Genomic DNA, 23,228 nt, shown 5'->3' with positions numbered 1-23,228 from the left:
ACACTTGTAACTTTGCGGTAAATCTGTGCAGCATTTTGACACTCTGAATAGGGATACTCTGAGGTGGCCATCTCTAGCATACACATCCCAAAAGCGTAGACATCAACCGCCTCATCATAATGCTCTTCATACATCTCTGGAGCCATGAACTCTGGAGTACCTACAGAGAGACAAACAAAAGGCAGAGAAAGAGGGAGAACTCATTGACCTGAATGAATCATGCAACTGAAAAGCCACGTGGTTTAGTCTAATACCCAAGTCTCATACCTATGACGCTCTTTGCAAAGGAAGCTGCTTTAAGTGTCGCCAGTCCTAAATCCCCTATCTTGACTGACCCTGTAGGTCCAGTAATAAAGATGTTGTCACATTTTAGGTCTCTGTGAATGATGGGAGGCGTCCTGGTATGAAGAAAGTGAAGGCCTTTAAGGATTTGTCTGCACCAGCTTCTCAGCACCTTGGGTTTCATTACCTTGAAACGCTTCAGGTAGCTGTATGAAGAAAAAGGAAAAGTGTTGCATTGCAATTAAAGGTGATGCACACTACAAGGTAACAGGAAAGTTACCGGTAACCATTAGCATAAATCTGCATTCACGAAAACTCACGTTTTCAATGTCCCTGATGTCATCAGTTCTGTTACTAATACGATGCACTTCTTTCCTTTGAGAGGTGATTCCCAGAAGTCATAGAAACGAACGATGTTGGGATGTTGAAGACCCTTTAACATCTCTGCTTCCTCTTTAAAGCGCTGACGTTCCACCTTTGACAATTTGCGGTCCTAAAAGAGAATAAATATAAATCAAAGAAACAATATTGACTCACAACAAATGTTTATAATGCATTTGCTTCACAAAAACTAACAGGTGTAGGATCTCAAATTCTTTCCTCGCTTCCTTAAATTCAGGTGTCAAATATACTTTTACAAATGGCAAAAGTGAATGAGAATGAGGATTTTGTTAGTTTTTATACACATCTGTAAAAAACACCTCAAGTACCATGTGTTATACCACATTATTTTCAAAAACCAAATTGAATTTAAAAACAGAGATTCTTACAATCTACCAACTAATTAATCAATTCATTCATTCTGGAACCTTTAGATCAGTCTGGTCAACTGGTATTAGAAGAAAGCTTATATTCAATTGGCAAGAGGTTGTTTTAATATGATACGTTCCATGACCATTAACTGGCTTCTGTCATAATGGTGCACTGCATAACAGAGTTGTATGTGAGGTAGACTAGTCAGTTACACACAAGAATTTTTTCCATAGAAATTCTCAACTACTGCAGATTGTACAAGCGTTTGTATACTTGGTTCTACATTTGGCAAATCAGTATGCGTACAGAGTTTTGAAAATGGCTTAAGTCACTCGAGTAGTTTGCCAAATTAATTGTTAATTAATTTATCCAACTTTGTAGCATGGTTGCATTACTCTCTTAAATCCACTGCAAAAGCCCCCCCCCAAAAAAACCTCTATATTTAAAAAGGCAAATGTGCCTGATATTTTGAATATTGGTATAGGAATTACTAGACTTCTGGTTGACTTGCATATGTGCATACGTGCTAAAAACTGAAAGCTCTGCCTCTTATAAAAAGACCAACCCCAGCAAAGGCCATAGTACCTTCTACAGTTGGTACAGATATGCTAAGATTACCTGGCTTTGTCAGTAGAAACCCTATCGACACCATCACTTAACTGGAATTTTTTGAGTCTTATCAGAGGCTTAGAATGGCAGTTTCTTTTGCCGTAGCTCTAACATTAACTGCCATTTTGCTGCACACATATTTTGTTCCGACTCAAAACTATTTTGAAATCGCATAATTTTGGTTTCTTATGAAAGTTTACACTTGTTACCATGTAATAACAGAAATAGTGTTGTTTTAACATCAGAATGTGCCTTTAAAGTATACAGGTATTTTTGTAGCACACCGTATCGAAGGGGAAAAAACAAAACAATGAAGACATTATAATGATCACATCCAGCACATGCATCATTAAGACTATGTCACTGATCTCTCCAGTGCTTCTTTATCTTCTTTACAAGCGTTATTTCTCAACCACTACTTTTTGCTCCTCTCTCCCCTCCCCCTACATCTGCAACCCATCCCTTTCACTGCACCTCTCACATCAACCACTCCCTTCATCACCAAACATCTCTCTTCCCTCCCTCTCTTTTAATGCAATTCTCTGCAAGACTGACCCCCTCTCGTGGTAGCACAATGTTTTATGTTGCGCAAAGAGGCTTTTTCTGCATTTACTTTGGGAAAAAAAAAATACCACACCACATTAACAACTTGCATAACAGGAACTCAAAACTGAGGTTTTCCAAGAAACAAGACGCCATGTCTCACAGTTAGTGATGACACTGGGAGTGAAATGCAATGAGCACAACCTAGCAGGATCTAATCTGATGATTTTAAAAACAGTCAACTCCTTCCCAGATGAAAAATCCCAAATAAATTAAGTCTCAGTAAAGAAATTTAACAATGAGGGATGTCAGACAATGTGTCAAGGATTGGAATGAAATGATAAAGTGTGTGAGAATGTGGCATATCAGGTTTTGTGTGCAAGTGTATGGGGGGTGGGGATTTTCACTGCACTCTTCTGAAGAACCATGAATAATTCAGCTCTGCAGAGAACTCTTTCAACAGGGGCAAGCTGAGCAACGACAGGCTGGGTCCTAAGTTTGGCTGGGTTATCCCAAAGTGCTCTGTCCTTGTACAGAAGAAGCAGAACGTGTTCTGATCTTTATCTGAGTTTAATGTTTTAAAGGGGCAACAGTGAAGAAAGAAAAAGGACAGCTTGAAGCATTTTTAGCCTATGAGCACTGCAGCAGCCCTCCCTTCAGGCAAAACACCTTTCGCTTTGTTGGTCCCTTGCCTCCCCCTCAACTGTGCTCTCATCTTTCAGCAATCATGCTACTTTTAATAACACCCAATTGAAAGTGTTCTTCAAACCCCAGTCACAGTCTCCTCACATCCCCCCTTTTGCTCCCACTCCTCCATTTCCCCTTTAGCAGACACGGGGGCTTCTCTATTATTCAGAAGCCACATGTACCGTTTGCTCATGGGTGGTGTTCATCATTGGCTGAAATACACACACACACATCCGGTCTATGACTACATTGCTCCTTTCACACAAGCACAGCAAAGAAAAAAAAAACAAACGTATCTTTAAAGACATATCAAATGATTCTGCGTTTGCTGTAAGGGAATGTGCTACATATGACTCACAGCATTACATCTGCAATCCACAATAAGATGCAAACAATCATCCTTGAAATGTGTATGCAGGTACGCATGTGTTGGTATGTGCCAGTGTTCTTTTCAACCCTGTGTTGCACCATGACATACATAGGAACTTCAAAAAACTGCCCAAACAAGCTAAAACATAAGAAAAATAGTTGGAGATCAGCAAAAAGCAATTCTTCTATATTCTATTTAACAAAGTTGACAATTTTCTTGTTATGTTAAAAGTCTTCTTAAGTTCTTGCCGACTCACCTTCTCTCACTCTCATTATCAACCATCACCACCATATTGTCATTTTTGTTTAAAGTTAATGAACAACTGTAAAAACCACTGACCATTAAACATATTTCTTTAAACTGCAACAGCTTACTCTACTCTCTTTGTAAATGAAAATCCCAAAATTTAGAGCTAAATTTAAAAAAGCCACTATTACACCTTAGTCGAGTTGTGGTCGAACTGGAAGTTCTTGACATCAAACTATTAGGTCGCGTTCAGACTGCCAGCCAATATCCGATTTTTAGCCCATCCAGATTGAAACTGGATGACTCTTTTGAAGTCTGAACAGTCCCAAACCACATGAGATCCGATTTTTGCAAACCAGATTGAAACCACCTCCGGGAGGTAGTTTCATATCGCATTCATATTGCATTTGGGCAGATGCGTCTCAGTCTGAACAGCTCCAAACACTCAGATCGGTTTTGACTGTCCGTGACGTCACTCTACGCAACGCCAGACCAGACCCATACGCCAAACCACCCGCCCATTTCGAGTTGTGGAAATACGTTACAGGTATGGAGCAGTCGGAAGATGCTGAAAACAGCCGCAAACAGCGGCTCCATCTTGTTATTGTTTTTGTCGTTGCAATTACATGACGTCACACAATACACGCGCTGGGTGACGCCTCCGCTCCGACGTCGTTGCTACGGCAACCCGTCAGATCAGTCAATGATGTGGCCCAGTCTGAACAGAGCCAGGTGCGATTTGGACACTTGCTAAAAACAGTGTGAACAGTCAGCCCTGAAAATCGGATATGAGAAGGAATCAGATATGAATCAGATTTGCCTGCAGTCTGAACGCGGCCTTAGAGACAGAAAATGCGGTTCTAATTCGAGCTATTCTGGCATGTATACACAAACCACGGTTAGGCCGAGCTGTTGACTGGCCTGGGACTCCCCCCTTCCGAAAGTGGTGAAGTGGGAATAACAGTCACAGCATCACAACACCACAGTAGCAGGAGAAGAAGAGGAAGACTTTGCGTGCATCTTACGTGCAACACAACCAGGCTTAGTAAGTACGGAAGTTACAGAGCTGCTGCATCGTTGGCATCCATATCTTTGCATGTTGTCCTCCTCCTACATTTGCTTCGTATCTGCCGTATTTATTTACTAACCGGAAGAACACCAACACGAAAGGGCATGTAGTGCCATCTAGCATTGCAGAGTCGAATGCATCTCACTCAATAATTCGATTCTCTTCATGTATACTCTGATTTTTGGGAAACTCTAGTCAAATAAATCCTTAGCTTGATTATTGCCAATAGCTCGATTTATATGGACATGTAACCGTACTGACCGTTTCTCTTAACTCTGCAAATGACAGACCTCTTGTACAACACAGTTAGTGGTACAGAAAAGAAAATTGATGGACCACTTTATTGCATGGTATGGGAAAAAAAAACCCCACCTCATCTTGAATATGAAAAGGAAAAAACAAATGTCTGCTGATATTTGCAGGACCAGGAATAAGCCTAACACTATTTACACCTTTGGGGAAGGAGAAGGAAAAATACGGCAGATCTGATTACCGATAAAAAAAATATATATATATATATATATATATATATATATATATATATATATCACAAAAACTAAGAAACTAAAATGTACAAAGCTCAAAGTATGTCTGTTTCCCACTATTCAAATGTCCCACTGTAAGCTAAAACAAAAAAAAATGTATCCGTGGTTTTGGAGTAATACGTCAACTGAAAAGCCCAGTGTTACCAAGCTCAAAGCAGCACTCATCGCATATATGACAGAGTCTAACTTCCTTTGGTTGGTAAATTGATGTCCTTCATTCACTTGTATACTGGAGAAAAGAAAGGAGTCCAATTAAACCGCCTAAACTGTGCATATAAAAATACTGACTGATGATCTCTGCGAGAAGGTTTAGGGCTTTTTTTATTTTTATTCGACTTTCATTGAATCACTTCCAGTGTGATCCAAAGTCTATAATTTATCATCACTGATGTGCAGACTCAGTCAATAAAAAAAAAAGACACCTATATCTATTAGTATTATTAAGACCCTCTTCCTCAAATGGCCGATGTGATGAATCATACTTTAAAAGGTGCTTGACAGTGTCTTGACAGTGACAGTGTTTTTTTCTGTTTGTGTCTTGGTGTCTTTCAGACTCTGTATTATTATAAAGATAATAACATCGTTCAACGTTGGGTATAAAAAAAAAAAAAAAAAAAGGTGCTAGAAAGGAAATGTTAGATGCTTTTCCTTTTTGGCAGAGATGAGAAACAATATTCTCATTAAACCTTATCAGATGTGTACAAACTGAATTAAGATTACATCTGGACCAGCAGTAATACTAAAGCTACCCCTGACATCTGTGTTTTATGCAGCGCATTCACACTGAAAGTCTTTTTTTTTTTTTTACTATAATTGACAGGCATTGATCCCTGGAAGTAAAGTAGAGGCCCTGCGTTTTAATAACATCTAATTAAACTTTGAATAGTAGGTTAAAAGGGTCTGATCACTGACGTACTACAGTTAAATTTCAGTGAATACACGTCACATTTTGACAAGTGACAAAAACCAGAAAATGCCGTATCGGCCTGTTTGTTTTAAGTTGCTATGGTAACAGTAATCTTGCGATAAAAGTAACCAGATCCTAAAGGTTTTGTGCTTAATGCAAAATAATGTTTCTTACTGCAGGATGCAGCCTTGCATGTCATCTCATCGCCAATCTTCTGCTTATATGGACCTCTAGTTTTACAAGTCTATGTGACGCTTAATGCGGATTAAGTTAAAGTTTTACCTGACAAAATATAATTTTGGCATATCAGCATACTTTATTGATCCCCAAAAGGGAAATTGCTCATATGGGGTGGAATCTAGACTTAAGTCACTATATGATATCACACTATGTACTGCAGCTGTCATATCAGGAAAGAGGAAGAAAAGCAGACTAAAGAAATGTTTAGCTAGTCCAGGCAGAGTTGTGTTGTAATACAGAAAGCATCCAGCTGGTGTGCAACAGTGTCACATAGAGGAAACGGGAGGTCTGGGCAGCTCTGGACTGCTGCATTTTCAACCCAGAGTTCATTTTCTCCTAAGATTTCTTAAGGTTTTTCTTTATGGCAAAGCTAAACAGGTAGTAGACAACCTAATGCACAGAGACGACAGAGGACACCTTCAAAGTATAATAAAAAGCGCTGCCTGCTAGCTCTCAATGACAACATGATGCTTTACTGATCCATGCAGGACATGTTTCCTTCATGGGAGGTCAAATTGCTACAGAACAGCATATATACAGGGATAACTTATTTTCAAACTTCTAACAAAGAAGATTTTTGAAACTATGATGAATAAACCCAGCTTGACAGGTTAAAGGAAGTACAATATTTCACTCCATCCTTAGCAGATGAAACAACTATTGCTGTGTTTCTGCTCCTGTAACAAAAGATGGTGCAGAACAAGTCATGAGCCAGCGGACTGCCAGCAAATGAGTTGTGTCCCATCGATCATGACTGCAGGAGGCTCTGATCAGCAGTTGTGCCAAATGCCATGATATTTGTTTCAGTGTAACAGTTCTACCAGAGAGCCACTGCATATCCCCACTGAGCAAAATGGTACACGGGGATTCAGGGTTCCAGCATGTAACATTTTACGAAGGAACACAGGTTAGATGTCTGAGAGTCTTAGGAACCCAAAATATAAGTTTGCAGGGCAGGGAAACAAAAAGGCTTCTTTAATATTCTTCAGTGACCCTCCTGAGTTGCAATTTGAGTATTTTCAGCTAAGACTAATGAATTCCTTGGAAACAACTAATACCAGAATCTATTATCTTAAATTCATATTTTGCGTGTCAATTAAAGTTGTTATTTGGTAGTTAAACCTTTCCGCTCACCTCCCTCTTGTACTCCTTGGGGGACCTAAGGTTCAGGGAGTGTTGTTGGTCTTAACGATGGACATTCGGAACCTCTGTCTGCACGACAAAAGTAATTTACGGATGTGCATTGGTACAACATTAATCTTAAATTCTGAATATGCCATTTCTGAGTATTCAGTAGTGATTTGGTTTCAAACATTTTCCCTTCAATTTGAGGGGCAAATGTTTATTTGACGTCATGTGGATATTAAGGACAATTCCTGGGACGTAGCATCTGTGACCTCACCAGGACTGCTGCTTGTGGTGTCACAAACCGACTGTTTCTGATTATTTTTCCATTTTGAGCTGAAGTGTGATTTACTTTTCTTTTTCTTATTTTTAATAATGTGGCATATAGGATAACCCTTGGCTATTCTTTTTTCAAATCCAGTTCAATTCAATACAATTTGAGTTTATCAATATAGCCTCTGTTCTATTACAATACAAATTGTCTCTAGGCGTTTCCAAGACATCCTAACTGACCTCCTGAGTAAATATTAAAAAAAACATTAAGAAAATCAAGTGGTTGGACTTCTGATCCCACTCGTGGCTTGGAGTTATCACCACTGGACCATTTAGACCCCCCCCCAGTCAACTGAAACCACAACTACAATGTCATCCTATAAAATAGCATGTTGACAACTCAAAGTGGCATTTGTTAGTTGTCCTATAATTACAGATGCATACTGCACTTATGTTGACTCTGCCTCCTGGGATCCTGTGCCATTAAAAGAGTGTTACTTAAAGATTACTGAGGTGTTACTGAAGGAGTTCTGATTATTTTGTGTGTGGTGCTCATTGTGTCGCTGTGCGATTCCTAGTTTTTATAAGATAGTGGGCGCTACTTTTATAATCTTCTGACTCCAGTTCTGGAATAGAAACAGCACTGTGATGTGTTCAACTTCTTTATTTTCTTTCTTTTGGTATTTATTGGTTCTGGGTCCCCCTCTTGGCAGTTTTACCTGATAGTAAGTATAGTTACCATGAAGTTTTTTTACTGGCTCCTGGACTTTTGGAGCTTGATGTTTGGTTTCTGGTGGATGTAGAGATAAACTATGCTGTTCTTGGTTCTCTCCTTGATTCACATGTTGTGGGCATTTTGTGAGCACTAAACATCCCATTGTACTTTTCCCTCTGTGGTTTAGCATGTTAACATCCGTTTCTAAAACATTTACTTTTTTCATTCATTATTGACATTGCTCACTGGTTGTTCATTACTCAACATTCATTATTCTATATATTTGTGTTGAATGCAGTCACTATTTTGACAAGAAAAAGCCAAAAACACAACTCTACCATTCAAGACAAGACAGGAGTTCATATGGTAGTGAACCAAAAGAACTAATAACTGCTAAAATGGGCATGAAAAGAATGAATTAGGAAAAACAATCATGAAACACATTCAGAGATGGAAAAACAACAGAATATATCACTGCTGCATCAACAGGCAGACCGAAGAGTAAATGATCACTCATGCAACACAATATCAGTCATGTACTGTATATGAGTGTATCTAGGCCATGCTAATTTCAATGGCTAAGATTTAATCATTGAAAATTATAGTAGACCTTCCATAGCATCTTTATATTATCTCACAGGGAAAAACTGATATTAAAAAAGGTCTAAATAAATAAAAAATAAACAAGGGCACTTAGTTGTCAGATTTTATACAATCATATCTTTATTTAGAACCACTTATGATGGGCTTTTGAAAATGAATCAGTCTTTGTTTTTTCCTTATAAAAAAAAAAAAAAACTTTACGAAAACACATTTCAAAAGTGTTTTTGTTCCCCCCACAAAAAAGGTATAAAGAATTTAATCTTTTTACAGCTGATCTAATCTAATGTAAGATAATGGGGTGCACTACACTTACATGACAGGTAATTTCTTTATAGTATGATTAATAATTTGGTCAATAAAAAAAAAAAAAAAAACAAAACAGGGAAAAAAATGGCATTAAAACATCCCACTTTATGTGCTCACTGGCTTTAACTACAGTCTAGCAGTGTTTAGTCGTCTTTTTTTGGACAAGTGGACAAGAGAAAGCATTAATCTGTGTGTTCAGTGGAACGTGAAGCACGACAGGTGGTGGTGACAGTGAAAATCTAGGTTTAGTGGAAACATAGTCACTCAGACCTAGTGTAAAAACAACAGGACAGCTAATACAATTGGCTACGAATAGCTGTGGTGCTATGATACCCAAGATGGTAATTTTGGAGACCTTCTCTCAACATTTAGAAATATTCATTCAGCATGCAAATGCTTAAAGCCTCATAAGACCAGCAATGGACTGGAACAAGCCAGAAAGTGTTTTTTTTTTTACTGATCACTAATGAGCAGAAGACCTGAGATACAGCAAAAGACAATTAGTATAATTAATAGAAATGTTCCAAGTTGAATTGGGTGACTTGCCCAACGTCCCTGGTGTCTATTTTATTAAACACTGCAGTGTGTGAGAGCAGGCAGGGAAACAGCCTATATTCACTACAACATCCAAATCTCGACTAAACACCACAGGTGAAACAAAAGAAAAAAAAAAAAAAAAGGAAGATGTTTCACCTGCAGGAAATCTCACCAGGAATGAGGCACCTCAGGTTCTTCAACAAGATGCAACCCTTACATCGTCACTGAATGTGGAATTTAACCTTTTTCATTGGACACTGGATCTGCTGCACACTGCAAAATGCATCTTCCACCCAATCATCCACAGCAGACTTCAACTTTTACAGTACCAAAAATGAAAAAATGTTATCAATTGTTAGCTAGCATTGAAAACTCACCAGGACACCAGATGAGTTCTCTTCACGCCACAAATTCGTTTCCATCTGATGGCCAATACTTCTGATGGCTAATCCTTTCCTGGTCTCTCCGATGTATAATAAAACATAATTTAAAAAGTGTTTTTTATGGGGTTTTTTATTTAAAAGGATGGGGTTTTTTTTTTTAATGTGTGTTGACAGTTTTGATCTTTCCAGCATCACATGGTCCTGTGTCAACACATGTCATTGTTTCACTTTTCCTTGATTATTTACTTGTTGTCATTCAACAGAACAGCAGAGCTGATATTAAAGTGCACATTTTATGGGGATTAAATCATTTCCCCAAAGCCGTCCTTAGAATGGATACTGTTCAAAATTTTTTCGTAGCACCCTGTAAGCAATTATTAACAAGAGAAGCCATAACCAAATCACCTCCATTGCTGAAATGTTCTCTCTGATCTTAATGAGTAACGGATAGAGATGCACTTATTTACATTTTCTTTGCTGAAAAAGACATTAAAAAAAAAAAGTCTGAGGTAAAACTTTAAATTTTGCCTGATCTTTCTAAGAACTAAAGCCAACTACACCCAGTTATATTAAACAATGAGACATGACAAGAGGCTGCTGGCTGTGTATTCTAGTAGCTTTTTTAGCCTCTTAGTCTTTGTTAGCATCATAGCCATGAATGTTTACGATGATGATCTAAGCGTTGGATTAAGTCGGATTAAGGTTGTCCCCTACATTGTGATTGATCATCTACTTCAAATTGCAGATTATGTAATAGTTATCTTGGGTATTCTCTAATCACACTGAATATATTCTACTTTAAATATTTATTGATGACTTGTTATATGCTCACAGACCTGAAAATCTTCAGTATTCTCTGCTGAAGCGTTTACTGACATTTTTATTTTATCATTAGACAAACATTAGACTACAAAGCTTGCACCAAAGCTATTCAAATGGGGTATAGCGTGACCTGTTTTGTTTACAATGCCATTTTGGCAGGAAAGAACTGCTCGTGCAAGTCAAAACTTCAGAGCATCAGAGTTTACTGCGCATTTAAACCCCAAAGAAAGAAAACTATGTTGTAAAATTTGAAAGACTCAATATTACTGACCCTTGCAATGCTCTGGGAGTACTTTTTAAAACCATAGAAACTGCAACAGAGTCGCCAAACCTCCAAAATCCTGACACCTACAACTACCTGATCAACTTTCCTTCGTCCTACTCCAGTAATTCGCTAAAAAATTAGAAAAGCCTGGAGGGGTATAAATGGATGTTATCTCCTGGATTTGAACAACAGATTCGGACTCTTTCAGCAAAGGTTTCTTTTATCATTACTGGAAATGTAAGTGGCACTTCATTAATATAACAGGAGGCACAAAATAAAAAAGGCATAACACCAACACAGTCAGTGTAGGGTAATGAAATCGGCATGTTCATTAGAATCAAATGTTACTGTGGATTTTCAGCGGATAAATTAGACTGCTTTCTATGGGAATTAATATTTTAAGGCACCACCTCATACATTCATTTCATACATATATGATAAATAGTTATCATGCAAGTTTTTTTCCCAGGCAAGTCATTCTCAAAGACTAAATGGCCCTCAGTTTAAGGCATGGATAGTGAGGATGGTTGTGTGTTTTAAGCTCACTACAACTACACAGCTGGATTCGGGCAGAGTTTCTCCCATGTGTCAGCTGTCTTGGTCACGCATAAATCTATTAATCTCACTTCTCGTGATCTTTAAGAATCCGATAAAAAGCTCTCTGTTCCCCTTTTTCTAATATTATGGAATCCCAGTGCACAACAGCTATCGGACATTGTTACTACCGTTTACCGAAGCAAAAACATCCTTCTCACCCGCTTCAGCTTTACTGCCAAAATGGCGTTGTTTACATTCTAGTGTTGCACGCTGGTAATTTCAACGTCACTGTCTGGAGCTCTATAAGTGGTACATTTTGTCAATGTATACCGGCACTGATGACACTGAAATGTTTTTCTAACTGCATAACAAACACGTAAAAGTAGATCTTCATTTTTTAAGTACTTTTGATTATGTATGTCAAAACTACACAACAGGCCGCACTGTCTTGGCTCTAACAAGTTTGCTTTCAGGCTCTTCAGCTGGCTGAGTGACACTGGAACTCAGACATGCCTAAAGATGTAGCCAGTGATAAGGCAGTGTTAGCTGCAGTCACTGTGAGCACGCCCTTTTCCCTGATGTTTGAAAGCAAAATCAGGTCAAGGAAAGATGGCAAGAACAAATTTACAAAGATTTAGAAATATAAAGACCATCCGGCAATAAGAAGCTGACAATACTCAATGACTATGAAGTGGGTCCACAGTTTTGAAACTACAGATGTTCAAAAATAAATAATTATTCCACAAAAAAACATTTTGGACATTCTGTTGAATGCAATCTCATTTTGTTTCTCTAATAATATAACCTATTTCAAACGAATTATCAAGCTCTGCAATTTTGGGGAAGAAAAAAAAAGGGAAGGACAGGAGTTGCTGTCAAAGTCCATCTCATTCTCCCGTCATCATGCAAATTTTTACAAATCACAGTACAATTGTAGGGAAATATTTGTACAAGGAATCATGAGATGGAGTGATCTTTTCACTTCAAGAATGACGTTTTTCAAGCTAAAGAATGCCAAAAAAGAATAAAACACTAAAAAAAAAAAAAAAAACAGCTGTCATTTTGTTCATTTAGGTATTTAGATGCTTGCGGGTCATCTCAATCTGTAGGAATCTTAACACTTGAGGAGTGCAATGAGGAGGGGGTGGGTGGGTTAGAAGAAGTGAGAATTCTTATCATATTGCTTCACTGAAGCTACTAATAGGGAATGACATAATATATATTTATTATGATGGGCAATCTAATAAAAAAACAATTTTAAAGGTCAGAGATGCTCAAATTTACCCAATTGTCATGTTTTTCATACATGTACACACACAAATGAATGAATCACAATAGTAACTGTGAGAATAGCTAAGCTTAATTTTGAATTCCAAGCTCCAAAGCCCCCCACCCACTTACATACTTGGAGGTTTGTGCAAGCAGAAGCTTCCCAATATACCAGTCTAATCAACCAAATCTTTGCTATGGCTGTCCTTGCTGCCCTGGGCCACTATAATCAAGATTGGCCATAAACAGTGAGCCATTTAGATATCTCCACTTTTGTTTTCCTTCTCCCGTGCGAACAGTAAGGATGGGTTGCAGCTGTGAGCTCCACAAATGTTAATCAAAAGAGAAAACGATGATCTACATCCCGAAGCAATGAAATCGCCTAACACGGATCAATCCAATCTATCGTTTATAAAGATACTATCTAGGGGCTTTAGGTCATTTGCTGGGTTTGTACAGTTCAGAAGACTAACATTTCTGGTAGAGACAAGCAGTTTGATATCACTGGCATGGCATCATTACCAGCTTTGCATGCATAAGTGAAGAACCAGATTTAATCAGCAGAAAAACAAGCTCACTGTCAAATACCAAAGAACGTCTGCAAACTCTCAGAAATAAACTGCCTACCAGAGTGTATCCAACACTGAACAAAGATTGAAGAACAAAAAACAACAAGAGTCACAAATGCCAGGAAAAAAAGTTTCAACTTTAAAGATACAGTTTCCAGACAACAAAGAAAAAGGGGAAAAAAAAAGGTAAATAAATACACCAGAAGCATTTCTTCATACCAACACTGGCTTCCTATTTTCAGATTAACATCACAGCCTGAGCTACAGCCATCTGTGTTATTCCAGAAACCTGGCAGAGAGAAAGAAAGAGAGAGAGCAAGAAGGACAGAAGGAAAGAACGACAGAGAGAAAGACAAAGACAAGAAAGACAAATTTGCCGGAAAAACAGCACCACCGACCATAAGAAGGAAGGAACAAAGTGGGAAATCACAAGGCCCAATCCCATGTCTCCGTCTTCTGCAGAAAAGATCACATGCCCTTTGTTTTCTAGCACAGCAAGACAAAGCTGGTATCATCTGTATGCCAACTTTAAGGATAAACATGCATAGCAGGAATTATATCTTTCTTGAGAGCAGACTTGAGGCGTGTTGATACCTGTGCAATGTTGTTGAATGTGATGAAGATCTGGTATGAGTGTGGGCAGCAAGGGCTGTTCTTGGCACAAATGACCAGGCAAAACATACAAAACATGGGTTTGAGTTGGGGCAAAACATACCACCAAGAGAGCATTCCCACCAATAGGAAGACAAACTCAATTTCCTATACTTATGCTATTCCATCTCAAATTAATATGTGCAATCATATCTCCTTACATCTGCACTTCTCTTTCTGCTATCCCTTTTCCTGCTCTGCCCAGCTGGCCTTCGGCAGGAGGGTCCCCCCTTATAATCCGGGTCCTGCTAAAGGTTTCTTCCCTCCTAAACAGGAGTTTTTCCTGCCAATGTTTGGATTAAGGTTATTCTTCCACTAGGGGAAGAATACCTGCCATTGTTTATGTTTATGTAATAATTGCTTGGGGGTCATGTTTTGGGTCTCTGGACAACTAGAAAGTGCCTAGAGACAACTTATATTGTAATAGATGCTATATAAACACAATTTTAAATGTATAATAAAGCTGCAAGCAGCAATGAACGGGCCCTCGCACCCTTGTGCACGTTCAGGCGTGCTGCAGTGGAAGCGCTTGTATGACTTCAGGCCTGGACATTTAGCGGATGACACCAGCCACGACTCTCTGTATCAAACCATTCAAAAGTTATGGCAGAAAGTAGGAACTATCCCATATCGACCAATCAGAAGAAGTGGCGGGACTAATTCATGCCAATGAAGGTCAAGTACTCAAATCTGAGTCAGATGACACCAGCCACGACTCTCTATGTCAAACCATTCAAAAGTTACGGCAGAAAGTAGGAACTATCAAAAACGGACCAATCAGAAGAAGGGGCGGGGCTACTTTGCACCAATTATGTTCAAGGACTCAAAACCAAGTCCGATGACACCACCCACGAGTCTTTATATCAAATCATTCAAAAGTTATGGCAGAAAGTAGGAACTATCAAAAACGGACCAATCAGATGAAGGGGTGGCGCGCTTTTTGGCGTCTATCGTCGTCAAGGTAACGCTTTTGAAAGAGAAAAGTAATGTGCGTCGTCGCAGGATGGAGACGCACATTTTGATGTATAACACACCGGGATGCACGTTACGGTTCGACCGTATTAACTGCCGAAGGAATGGCATTAATTGCGCCAAAATTACACGATTAAATCAAAATGTTCAAAATGGCCGACTTCCTGGTCGGTTTCGGCCATTGCGCCAAGAGACTTTTCTTTAAGTTGCGACATGATACAGTTGTGTACCGATTTTCGTGTACACACGCGTTATACCAACGCCGAGCCTACGACGTAGGGTACGCGGCGACGCGCACCGTACGGCTCTGCGTCGGTTTGACGCGGAACCATAAATCAGCCTTTATTGTGGCGAGATCTGAAAAAACTTCGCAACAACGAGCAAGCAAGTGATTATGTACATTCACTGAGTGAATATTATGAAAGTAGAATATATATTTCTCGCTAGAAATGTAATCAAAACGCATTTTTATGCAGAAACTAACTCAAAATATTGATTTTATTCACAAAAAAAAAAAAAAGAGAAATGTCCACCATAATGTGAAGCTACAACGTTTTCAACCTGATCTCACAAAAATCCGTGAAATGCCCAGGACCGCTTACGTACCCGAACGTAAACCACGCAGTGACGTAGCAAGTGGTGTCCCAATCCCTAGGGAAGAGTACAAAGCCCTACCCCTTGTGGCTTCATTTTGAGGGTGAAGTGGTAGTGAGGGAGGGCTAGTGGTAGTGAGTAGGGTTAACATTGGGATTGGCCCTTCCTGTTCGGTTTCGGCCATGGCGCCAAGAGACTTTTCTTTAAGTTGCAACATGATACAGGTGTGTACCGATTTTCGTGCATGTACGTCAAACCGTATTGTGGGGCTTGAGTCACAAAGTTTTTTAGGGGGCGCTGTTGAGCCAAATAGCACGCATACACTTTATTATAATTCTGTTGCCCAAGTGTATTACTACTAGTTAAATATAAGAGTAGACAAAAGTGTAAACAATCCCACAAAGAACATGAAATGCATTCTCAACTACTTAATAATATATACCCTATTCAGACAAGACCAGTGGGGTCTTTCTGTGTCAGTCAAGCCTCCTCATGACCCTTCTCGCTTAGGTTGGTGACCCGAGATAGCTACCAGGAACTAAAAATTCTGTGACTGAGTCATTTGAGGGACTATCTGAAAAATAAGAGGAAAAGGTCAAAGCTTTTACTGTAATTGCACAGTTAACTGTACAACAAAAAGGTGCCATTCTGAAAAAAAGAGGACAAATAAACCAACTTATGTTGTAACTGTTTCATAAAATTAAGTGTAATTCACTGGATTACCAGTGCTATGTATGCAACTACACTGTAGCTGACAAGTTAACATGATGATTGTGACTCAGGAAAACATTTATTAAATGAATACTGTAGTAATATAACTTAAAATCAAAATTTGCTAGTGTGGGTAAGCAACTAAAATGACACCAACAGCTGCACTTCAAAATGTAGTCCATAAAAATTTCAGACAAAAAGTTGGTGCTAGTAAACCAAAACAGATGATTCCCCAAACTGTGGGAAACATTCTGAAGTAGGGATGTGGCTTTTCTGATAGTTCGATCCAGCTGTTTTTAATACAAGGAAATAAATTATTGAATTATTATTATTGAAAAAATTAATTATGGAAGTGCTAAAATATCAGTGACAGATTTTATAACTCGACAATTTGTACTGAGGTTGACATCCACTGCCGAGTGTCCATTAGTGGGAATTTGAAGCAGGGAAAGAAAAAAAAAAAAAAAAAAAAAAAAAAAAGGTAGTAAACTGCTTCCCATTCCAAATTGTATGACCTGCTGAGCAAAGCTGCAGCTTTGCATTCTCAAGCTGAGAATTTCTCAACATGGCATCACCCAAACGAAGCCACAACACTATTGTATGCTTACTTAGCCCTTAGAAATAAATCACTGCTTTGCAACACTGCAGCTATAGAGCAGGTCGAGTTCCTTTGGATGGCCCAAGTAGTTCGCATTTTTTTGTCTCAGTGGTTACTGACACAGCATGTTTTGAATCCCCCAGGCAAAATACTGAGTTTATTGACCGCCACACTGCTCTCAGCAGGCTACGGCGAACTTCAGCTGCTTCCTGCCATTGCACCTCCTGTTGTACCGAGGGAGGGATGCAGGGAATAGCACTACTCATAATTTTACAGACACACTGCTGGTAGGGAATGCATGTGTGCATGCATGCATGCATATCCTGCACTGCCAATTTCAATAAAAGCCCGGTGTCATTACACTGTCACCTGCCAAATTGTTGAAATTAAGTTTGGTAGAACATAACTACTGGAAAATAGTACAGGTTTGCTTTCTTTGTTGGGTCAATCATACTTACTATAGTTCCCATTAAGCCTCCTGGGAGACAGGGGGGAGAGAGAGATAATCCCTGCTGCAGTCTCCAAAGGACGGAAATAATTAGTTAATACCATGGCACGGTCCTAAGCTTGTGATTTTCTCCGTCTGTATAATTCAAGAAAATGGAATCTCCATGTGCATTTTCAAGACTATAGATCACTATGCTGCAACTGTGTACTGTATGTGCCCGTTACTTTTCCTGTTAAACCACCCACATTTTGAGAAAACCCATCTGTAGTTCTGAGGACACTTTCATGGGATTCACCCTCATTGACAGCTCCTTAAAAGACTCATTTAATACACTAACGTGACATAAGAAAACAGAACGGGCAGAAGGCATCCTGCGAGTCTTTCTTCCAATGATATTAATCACTTCATTTATGAGTATTTATTACATTAGGAACATTAAGAAGATAGACGCGCCATATCAGAGCAGTCCAAGTGCGAGTTGTTTTTGTCTTTATCCAATTGTGAGATCAATAAAAAAATAAACGAACCTCTTAAAGACAGGGTTGTTTATTTATTTTATTAATTTAAAGCACTGATTGATCCGCTTTGTTTACTGTTAACTGACACCAACAGCTTAAAGAGTTTGTTTTGTTTTTTTTTTTTTAAAAAGGGGGGACATTTTCTTTTACCTGCAATTCACACCAGGCCACCTCCACCCAGGTCTCCGTATCCAGGCCTTTGTAGACAGTTTTGAAGGACCCTCTTCCCAGCTCAATGTCAAATTTAAGGAATCTTCCTCCTGGAGATGTGGATACTGCTTTCATCTCTGCTTCCTCTTCATTATCCTCACTGGCTGCCTTGATGGCAACTTTACCGCCATCACTGCAGGTATCTTTCAATGCACTTCCACCTTTGTCCTTGTCCTCGTCGGCACTCGCACTCTCTGTTGCACTGTTGTTGTCTTTATGCGCACCTTGACTTTCAGTGCTGGAGCCCTCCCGTATCCCACAGCTCGTCCCTCGTGTCCTGTCCACTATCGTCCGCAAGTTTATGTTTAGGATTTTCCTCCCATTTTCGCTTTCAGGTGCTTCAAAGGCCTGCTCGTCTGCATCTGAAAACCATAGACTTCTCCTGATGAATCTCTGATGCACACTCCTCTGATAACTGGAGGACGGATAGGTGCTGGGGTCACTCCCGCTTCTCACTAGTGAGTCCACAAGATTCACATTTCCATCATCCATGGCATCCGCATACATATTTGTGGTCAGTTCAGACTGAGAATTAGATGCAGACGTATAATTGGAGTTTAGATGGATCTGGGAGGTTGCATTATTACCCTCTGGCTCCATGGTGGGGTTTGAAGGTTCAGTCACTTTGGTTTCCAGTTCATTCGTGCCATGGCTTCATTTTCCTCATGCAGATTTATAAAGGAATACCTGCAGCGCCCACCCGGTGACGCAGTTTGCCAGCACAGGCCCTTCACAGCTCTGTGATGGATGACAGAGAAGAGATTTCAGCAGATACAAAAGGCTGCAAACGAAATGTTGGCCAGTTAGTGCAAAAAAAAATGTAAACATTTTTAATGCGCACCCTCAACTATGGAGCTGTGTCTCTAAAAACTTGAAATGACTGAGCTCAAGTTAGCTGCTGCCAATAAAAGCGGATAGATGAAAAACCAAGATAACGAGTTTAAAACAATAGTGTGATTATAATAGATTGTGGCGACACATAGGTAATAAGTTTGAACAGCTAGCGCCGAATTACCACCCAGCCTATAAATAACATTAATTTCCCCTTCAGACAATAAAATGCCAGTGACACAAAACACAAATAAGGAACAGCTTACCTTGTCCAAAAAGGCGTTGAAACCCAAAGAAAAAAAAGCACCCAAGCTGCAGTCACGCCGACGAAAATATGCTAAGGTTAGCCGACTGTCCACAACAAAATATAAAAAAAGGTGGACTTAAAAAACGCCCTATCTGTATTTTATCCCCATTTCTACGGAGAGGAGCCGCCCCAACCACCGCAAACACATCCAGCTTCAGGAATAAGCTCGTCTAGCTGAACCAGGAGCCCATATGGACGACCGGGGAGGGGAAAACAGAGGAATATGTTGCATTTATCTCCTGACCAGCCGCCGCATCCCTCTCATCCAGACACGTCTCTCCCTGGCTGCTCTCCTCTGCGGCAGCTGTGGCTTTAAATAGCGTTTGGACAACACGCAGGATTTAAACTTTCCCTGTAGTCCCTTGCTTGGGCAATTAGGTAAAATATATATCACTGTTGCCGCTCGTCATCTGGTCTCGACACGTTAGTTTGGTACACCGGTGTGGCACTCAAATGTGTTCTCATTTAGTTTGCGTGGCTCCCTCCACGCCCCTGGCCACGCCCCTGACCACGCCCCTAGCAACGCCCCTGGTAACGACCGGAGGGCTCCGTCCAATCACGAGGCACGCAGGGACACCGGGGAGCCGACTAAAGCCTGATTTATGGTCCCGCGTTAAATCGACGCAGAGCCCTACGCCGTAGGGTACGGCGTAGCCATCGCCGTAGGGTCTGCGTTGGTGTAACGCGGTACCATAAATCAGCCCTCATCATGTTGCTGCACAGTTCAACCTAAAACACAGGGATTTAAACATTTCACACGAATAGACAAAATGATCAGGTTAGAGAGACAGAGGAAGTAAAGACAAAGCCTAAAAAAGCCTGATGTTATCTGTAAAATCTCTCTCACCCATCACAAGGTTAGTCTGCTGCAGCAAGCAGAGCAAACCTTTAAAAAAAAAAAAGAAAAGAAATTTCCCAAGTTGTGTCATACAGGATATTCTGCAGTTTAACTTCCCTGCAGCTAAAGATGCAGCAGCTCATTGAAAATTAATAATAGCTGCAGCGAGATGGGGAGTGAGGCCAAGGGCATATTTTATTTTATTTTTTCAAGAGCAAATTTTCATTGTTCCTTCATTGTTTCACACTGGACTTCATCCTTATTTGTTTATTAATTTATTTTTTCAGGTAGTGCATGTCAAGCCATTAATATGCATCCTAGTTTGACTTGATGCAGCAATTCTTTTACATCCTTTTTTTTAATCAAACCACTACATCCTTCGTCCCCACAGCAATAAGACTGTTGAACTCAGTCACACACACTCACACACTCACCTCTGCCACAACTGGACGATATTTTAGTTTGCACTTTATATGCTATTTTGTTAACCTTATATTTCATGTTTATTTTAATATTAATGTGCTTTTATTGTCTAAGTGGAAGAGTGGTTGCTTTTTATGTTTTGATGAGCTGCTGGACAGTTGAATTCGGGTATGAATAAAGTTCTATCTATCTATCTATCTATCTATCTATCTATCTATCTATCTATCTATCTATCTATCTATCTATCTATCTATCTATCTATCTATCTATCTATCTATCTATCTATCTATCTATCTATCTATCTATCTATCTATCTATCTATCTATCTATCTATCTATCTATCTATCTATCTATCTATCTATCTATCTATCTATCTATCTATCTATCTATCTATCTACACAGTGAAACAAAGAATTGGCAAATATAGTGATGCATTGCTATACAGATTGGTAAATCTGAGTGAAATCTCAAAGGTGGAAACATTGTTGAAATAATTGGAGCAGTCATGGATTGAGTGTTCACGAACAGTGTTGTACTTTAGTTGAGGGAAGTGTTACAGTTTTTCTCAGTCGCTTTGGTGCTATTCTCAGATCAGAATGAAAGTTCTCATAACTATTAGTTCAACCTCCACAACATGTAGTCCTTTGTCCACATCATAGTAGCAGTTTCTCCTTCCTCTGAACAAATTGCAAATGCTTTTGGACATGTATCAGTTGCTCTCATACAATTCTCTGCTGTTTTACAACATTATCATTTGTTTATGTCATGTCAGTCAAAATGAACTATACTTATGGATGCTGAATAGTCATTTCCTAAAAAACTAATAGTCCTCATTTCATTGCTTTAGTCATTACATACAAAATTGTTGAACAAGTTATCAAATTGTGTCAAGCTAATTTACTGTAATACCTTTGGTCCATATAATACACAACACCTGCTCACTTTTTTAGACTCTCTTTACAGGGATATAATCCCCGAGAATGAGAGGGGTGGAGGCCAACAGAGCAATTATGTCGTTGTATGGGATAATGTCCGTTTTCACCTTTCACCTCTGGTCAGGCAGTGGTTTGCTGCACATGATGACAGGATGCTGGTCGAGTATCTCCCTCCCTACTCCCCATTCCTTAATCCGATTGAGGAGTTTTTTTCTGCTTGGAGGTGGAAGGTTTATGACCGGCGTCCACATACACAAATGGCCCTGCTAGCAGCCATGGATGCAGCATGTGACGACATCACAGCAGATTCATGCAGAGGGTGGATTCGCCACTCCAGAAGATACTTTCCTCGTTGCATTGCAAGGGATGATATCCGTTGTGATGTAGATGAAAATATGTGGCCAGACAGACAGGAACGTCTGGATGTGCCAGAATGATTTACTGTACCTATGTTCAGTTAGAATATGTACTGCTATAGTGTATTGTTCACATTTGTGCACAGCTTTACCAAAAAGGTGTTTCTTATGTTTGTTCTACAGTAAATTAGTGACTGTAGTGTATTTTTCTTTTGCACAATGCTGTAGAATTGCAAAGAGCATACAGTAAAAATGTGAAACATACATATTCAGTGTCTTGTACTCAGTTACTCCCCTAACTACAGCAATGTGTAACTTTACTGTAGTTTTCAAATGGCTGTACAAGTAGTGTATAGTTCTGCCTTGAGCATTTTCAGGTAGTGTCACCAAGTCCTGACCTTTTTTTTTACATTAGAAAACTCTTAGCGAATATAGTGTCCTAATGAAAACATGACAAAGCCATTTGACTATCATGCTCATAAACGATGGTGACAGGACTTCTCATTTTGACGACACTGACAGTTTCATTGACATGAGTACTTGCTTTTGAGGGATAGACAATCCATTTTGAGCAAGTGACGCGCTTTTGCAGGTCATCCACTAGGTTTTGCAGTTTGTGATAATTGTTCTGAGAAATGCACTAAGTGTTGTGCAAATGTTAAGAGTGATCTGAGAATAGCACCAAAGCGACTGAGAAAAACTGTACAGTAATCCACTTATTGCATCCAGTAGTTTTCAGGGCTGCTGTTGCGTCATGTCAGCTGATTATGTAAAAATAAATAGAAAGAAAATACCCACTACCTGTTGTAGCATCTGCACTGAAGGGAAACTGCTTTGCAGGATAGGAGTAATGTTGAACGATTTCACATCCACACCGAAACCAATGGAAACATTAAAATATAGAGCTTCATGTCTAATGCAGGCATGCTGGGTCAGATGACATTCTGGTCCAGCTGAGGATTAAAGTGTTATTGCCTCCTAAGTGACCTTATATGTATTGGATGCCCTCCTTTGATTCCACTTGAATGGCTTAAATTAATGCACACATGAAACAGACACACAAACAAAGTCTTAATTTAGTATAATGTCATCCAATTTCATGGCACATCTGCAGCACATAGAGACAGGATGACTGTAAAGTTTACAGAGTGTTTATTTATGTTGCAATTCAGCCAGAAGTT

At 39.4% G+C, this 23,228-nt stretch overlaps 1 protein-coding gene across 6 annotated transcripts in view; it reads right to left on the bottom strand.

Moving 5' to 3' along the window:
• The window catches only part of LOC133457030 (serine/threonine-protein kinase WNK2), a 47,599-nt gene extending 27,667 nt beyond the window's left edge, over window positions 1-19,932 (bottom strand). For all 6 annotated transcript variants that reach the window (XM_061735847.1, XM_061735848.1, XM_061735850.1 and 3 more), the window contains exons 1-5: window positions 19,455-19,932; window positions 18,298-19,095; window positions 603-775; window positions 268-488; window positions 3-160 (exon numbers count right to left, since the gene is read on the bottom strand). In XM_061735847.1, coding sequence (XP_061591831.1) covers window positions 3-160; window positions 268-488; window positions 603-775; window positions 18,298-18,957 — 1,212 coding nt within the window. In that variant the 5' untranslated portion in view covers window positions 18,958-19,095; window positions 19,455-19,932. The remainder of the gene's footprint in view (window positions 1-2; window positions 161-267; window positions 489-602; window positions 776-18,297; window positions 19,096-19,454) is intronic.
• Window positions 19,933-23,228: the final 3,296 nt, after the last annotated feature.

This window comes from Cololabis saira, chromosome 12 (genome assembly GCF_033807715.1).
Source record: "Cololabis saira isolate AMF1-May2022 chromosome 12, fColSai1.1, whole genome shotgun sequence".
NCBI lineage: Eukaryota > Metazoa > Chordata > Actinopteri > Beloniformes > Belonidae > Cololabis > Cololabis saira.
The sequence above is the reverse complement of the archived record's forward strand: the minus strand, read 5'-3'. Positions and strand labels throughout refer to the sequence as shown.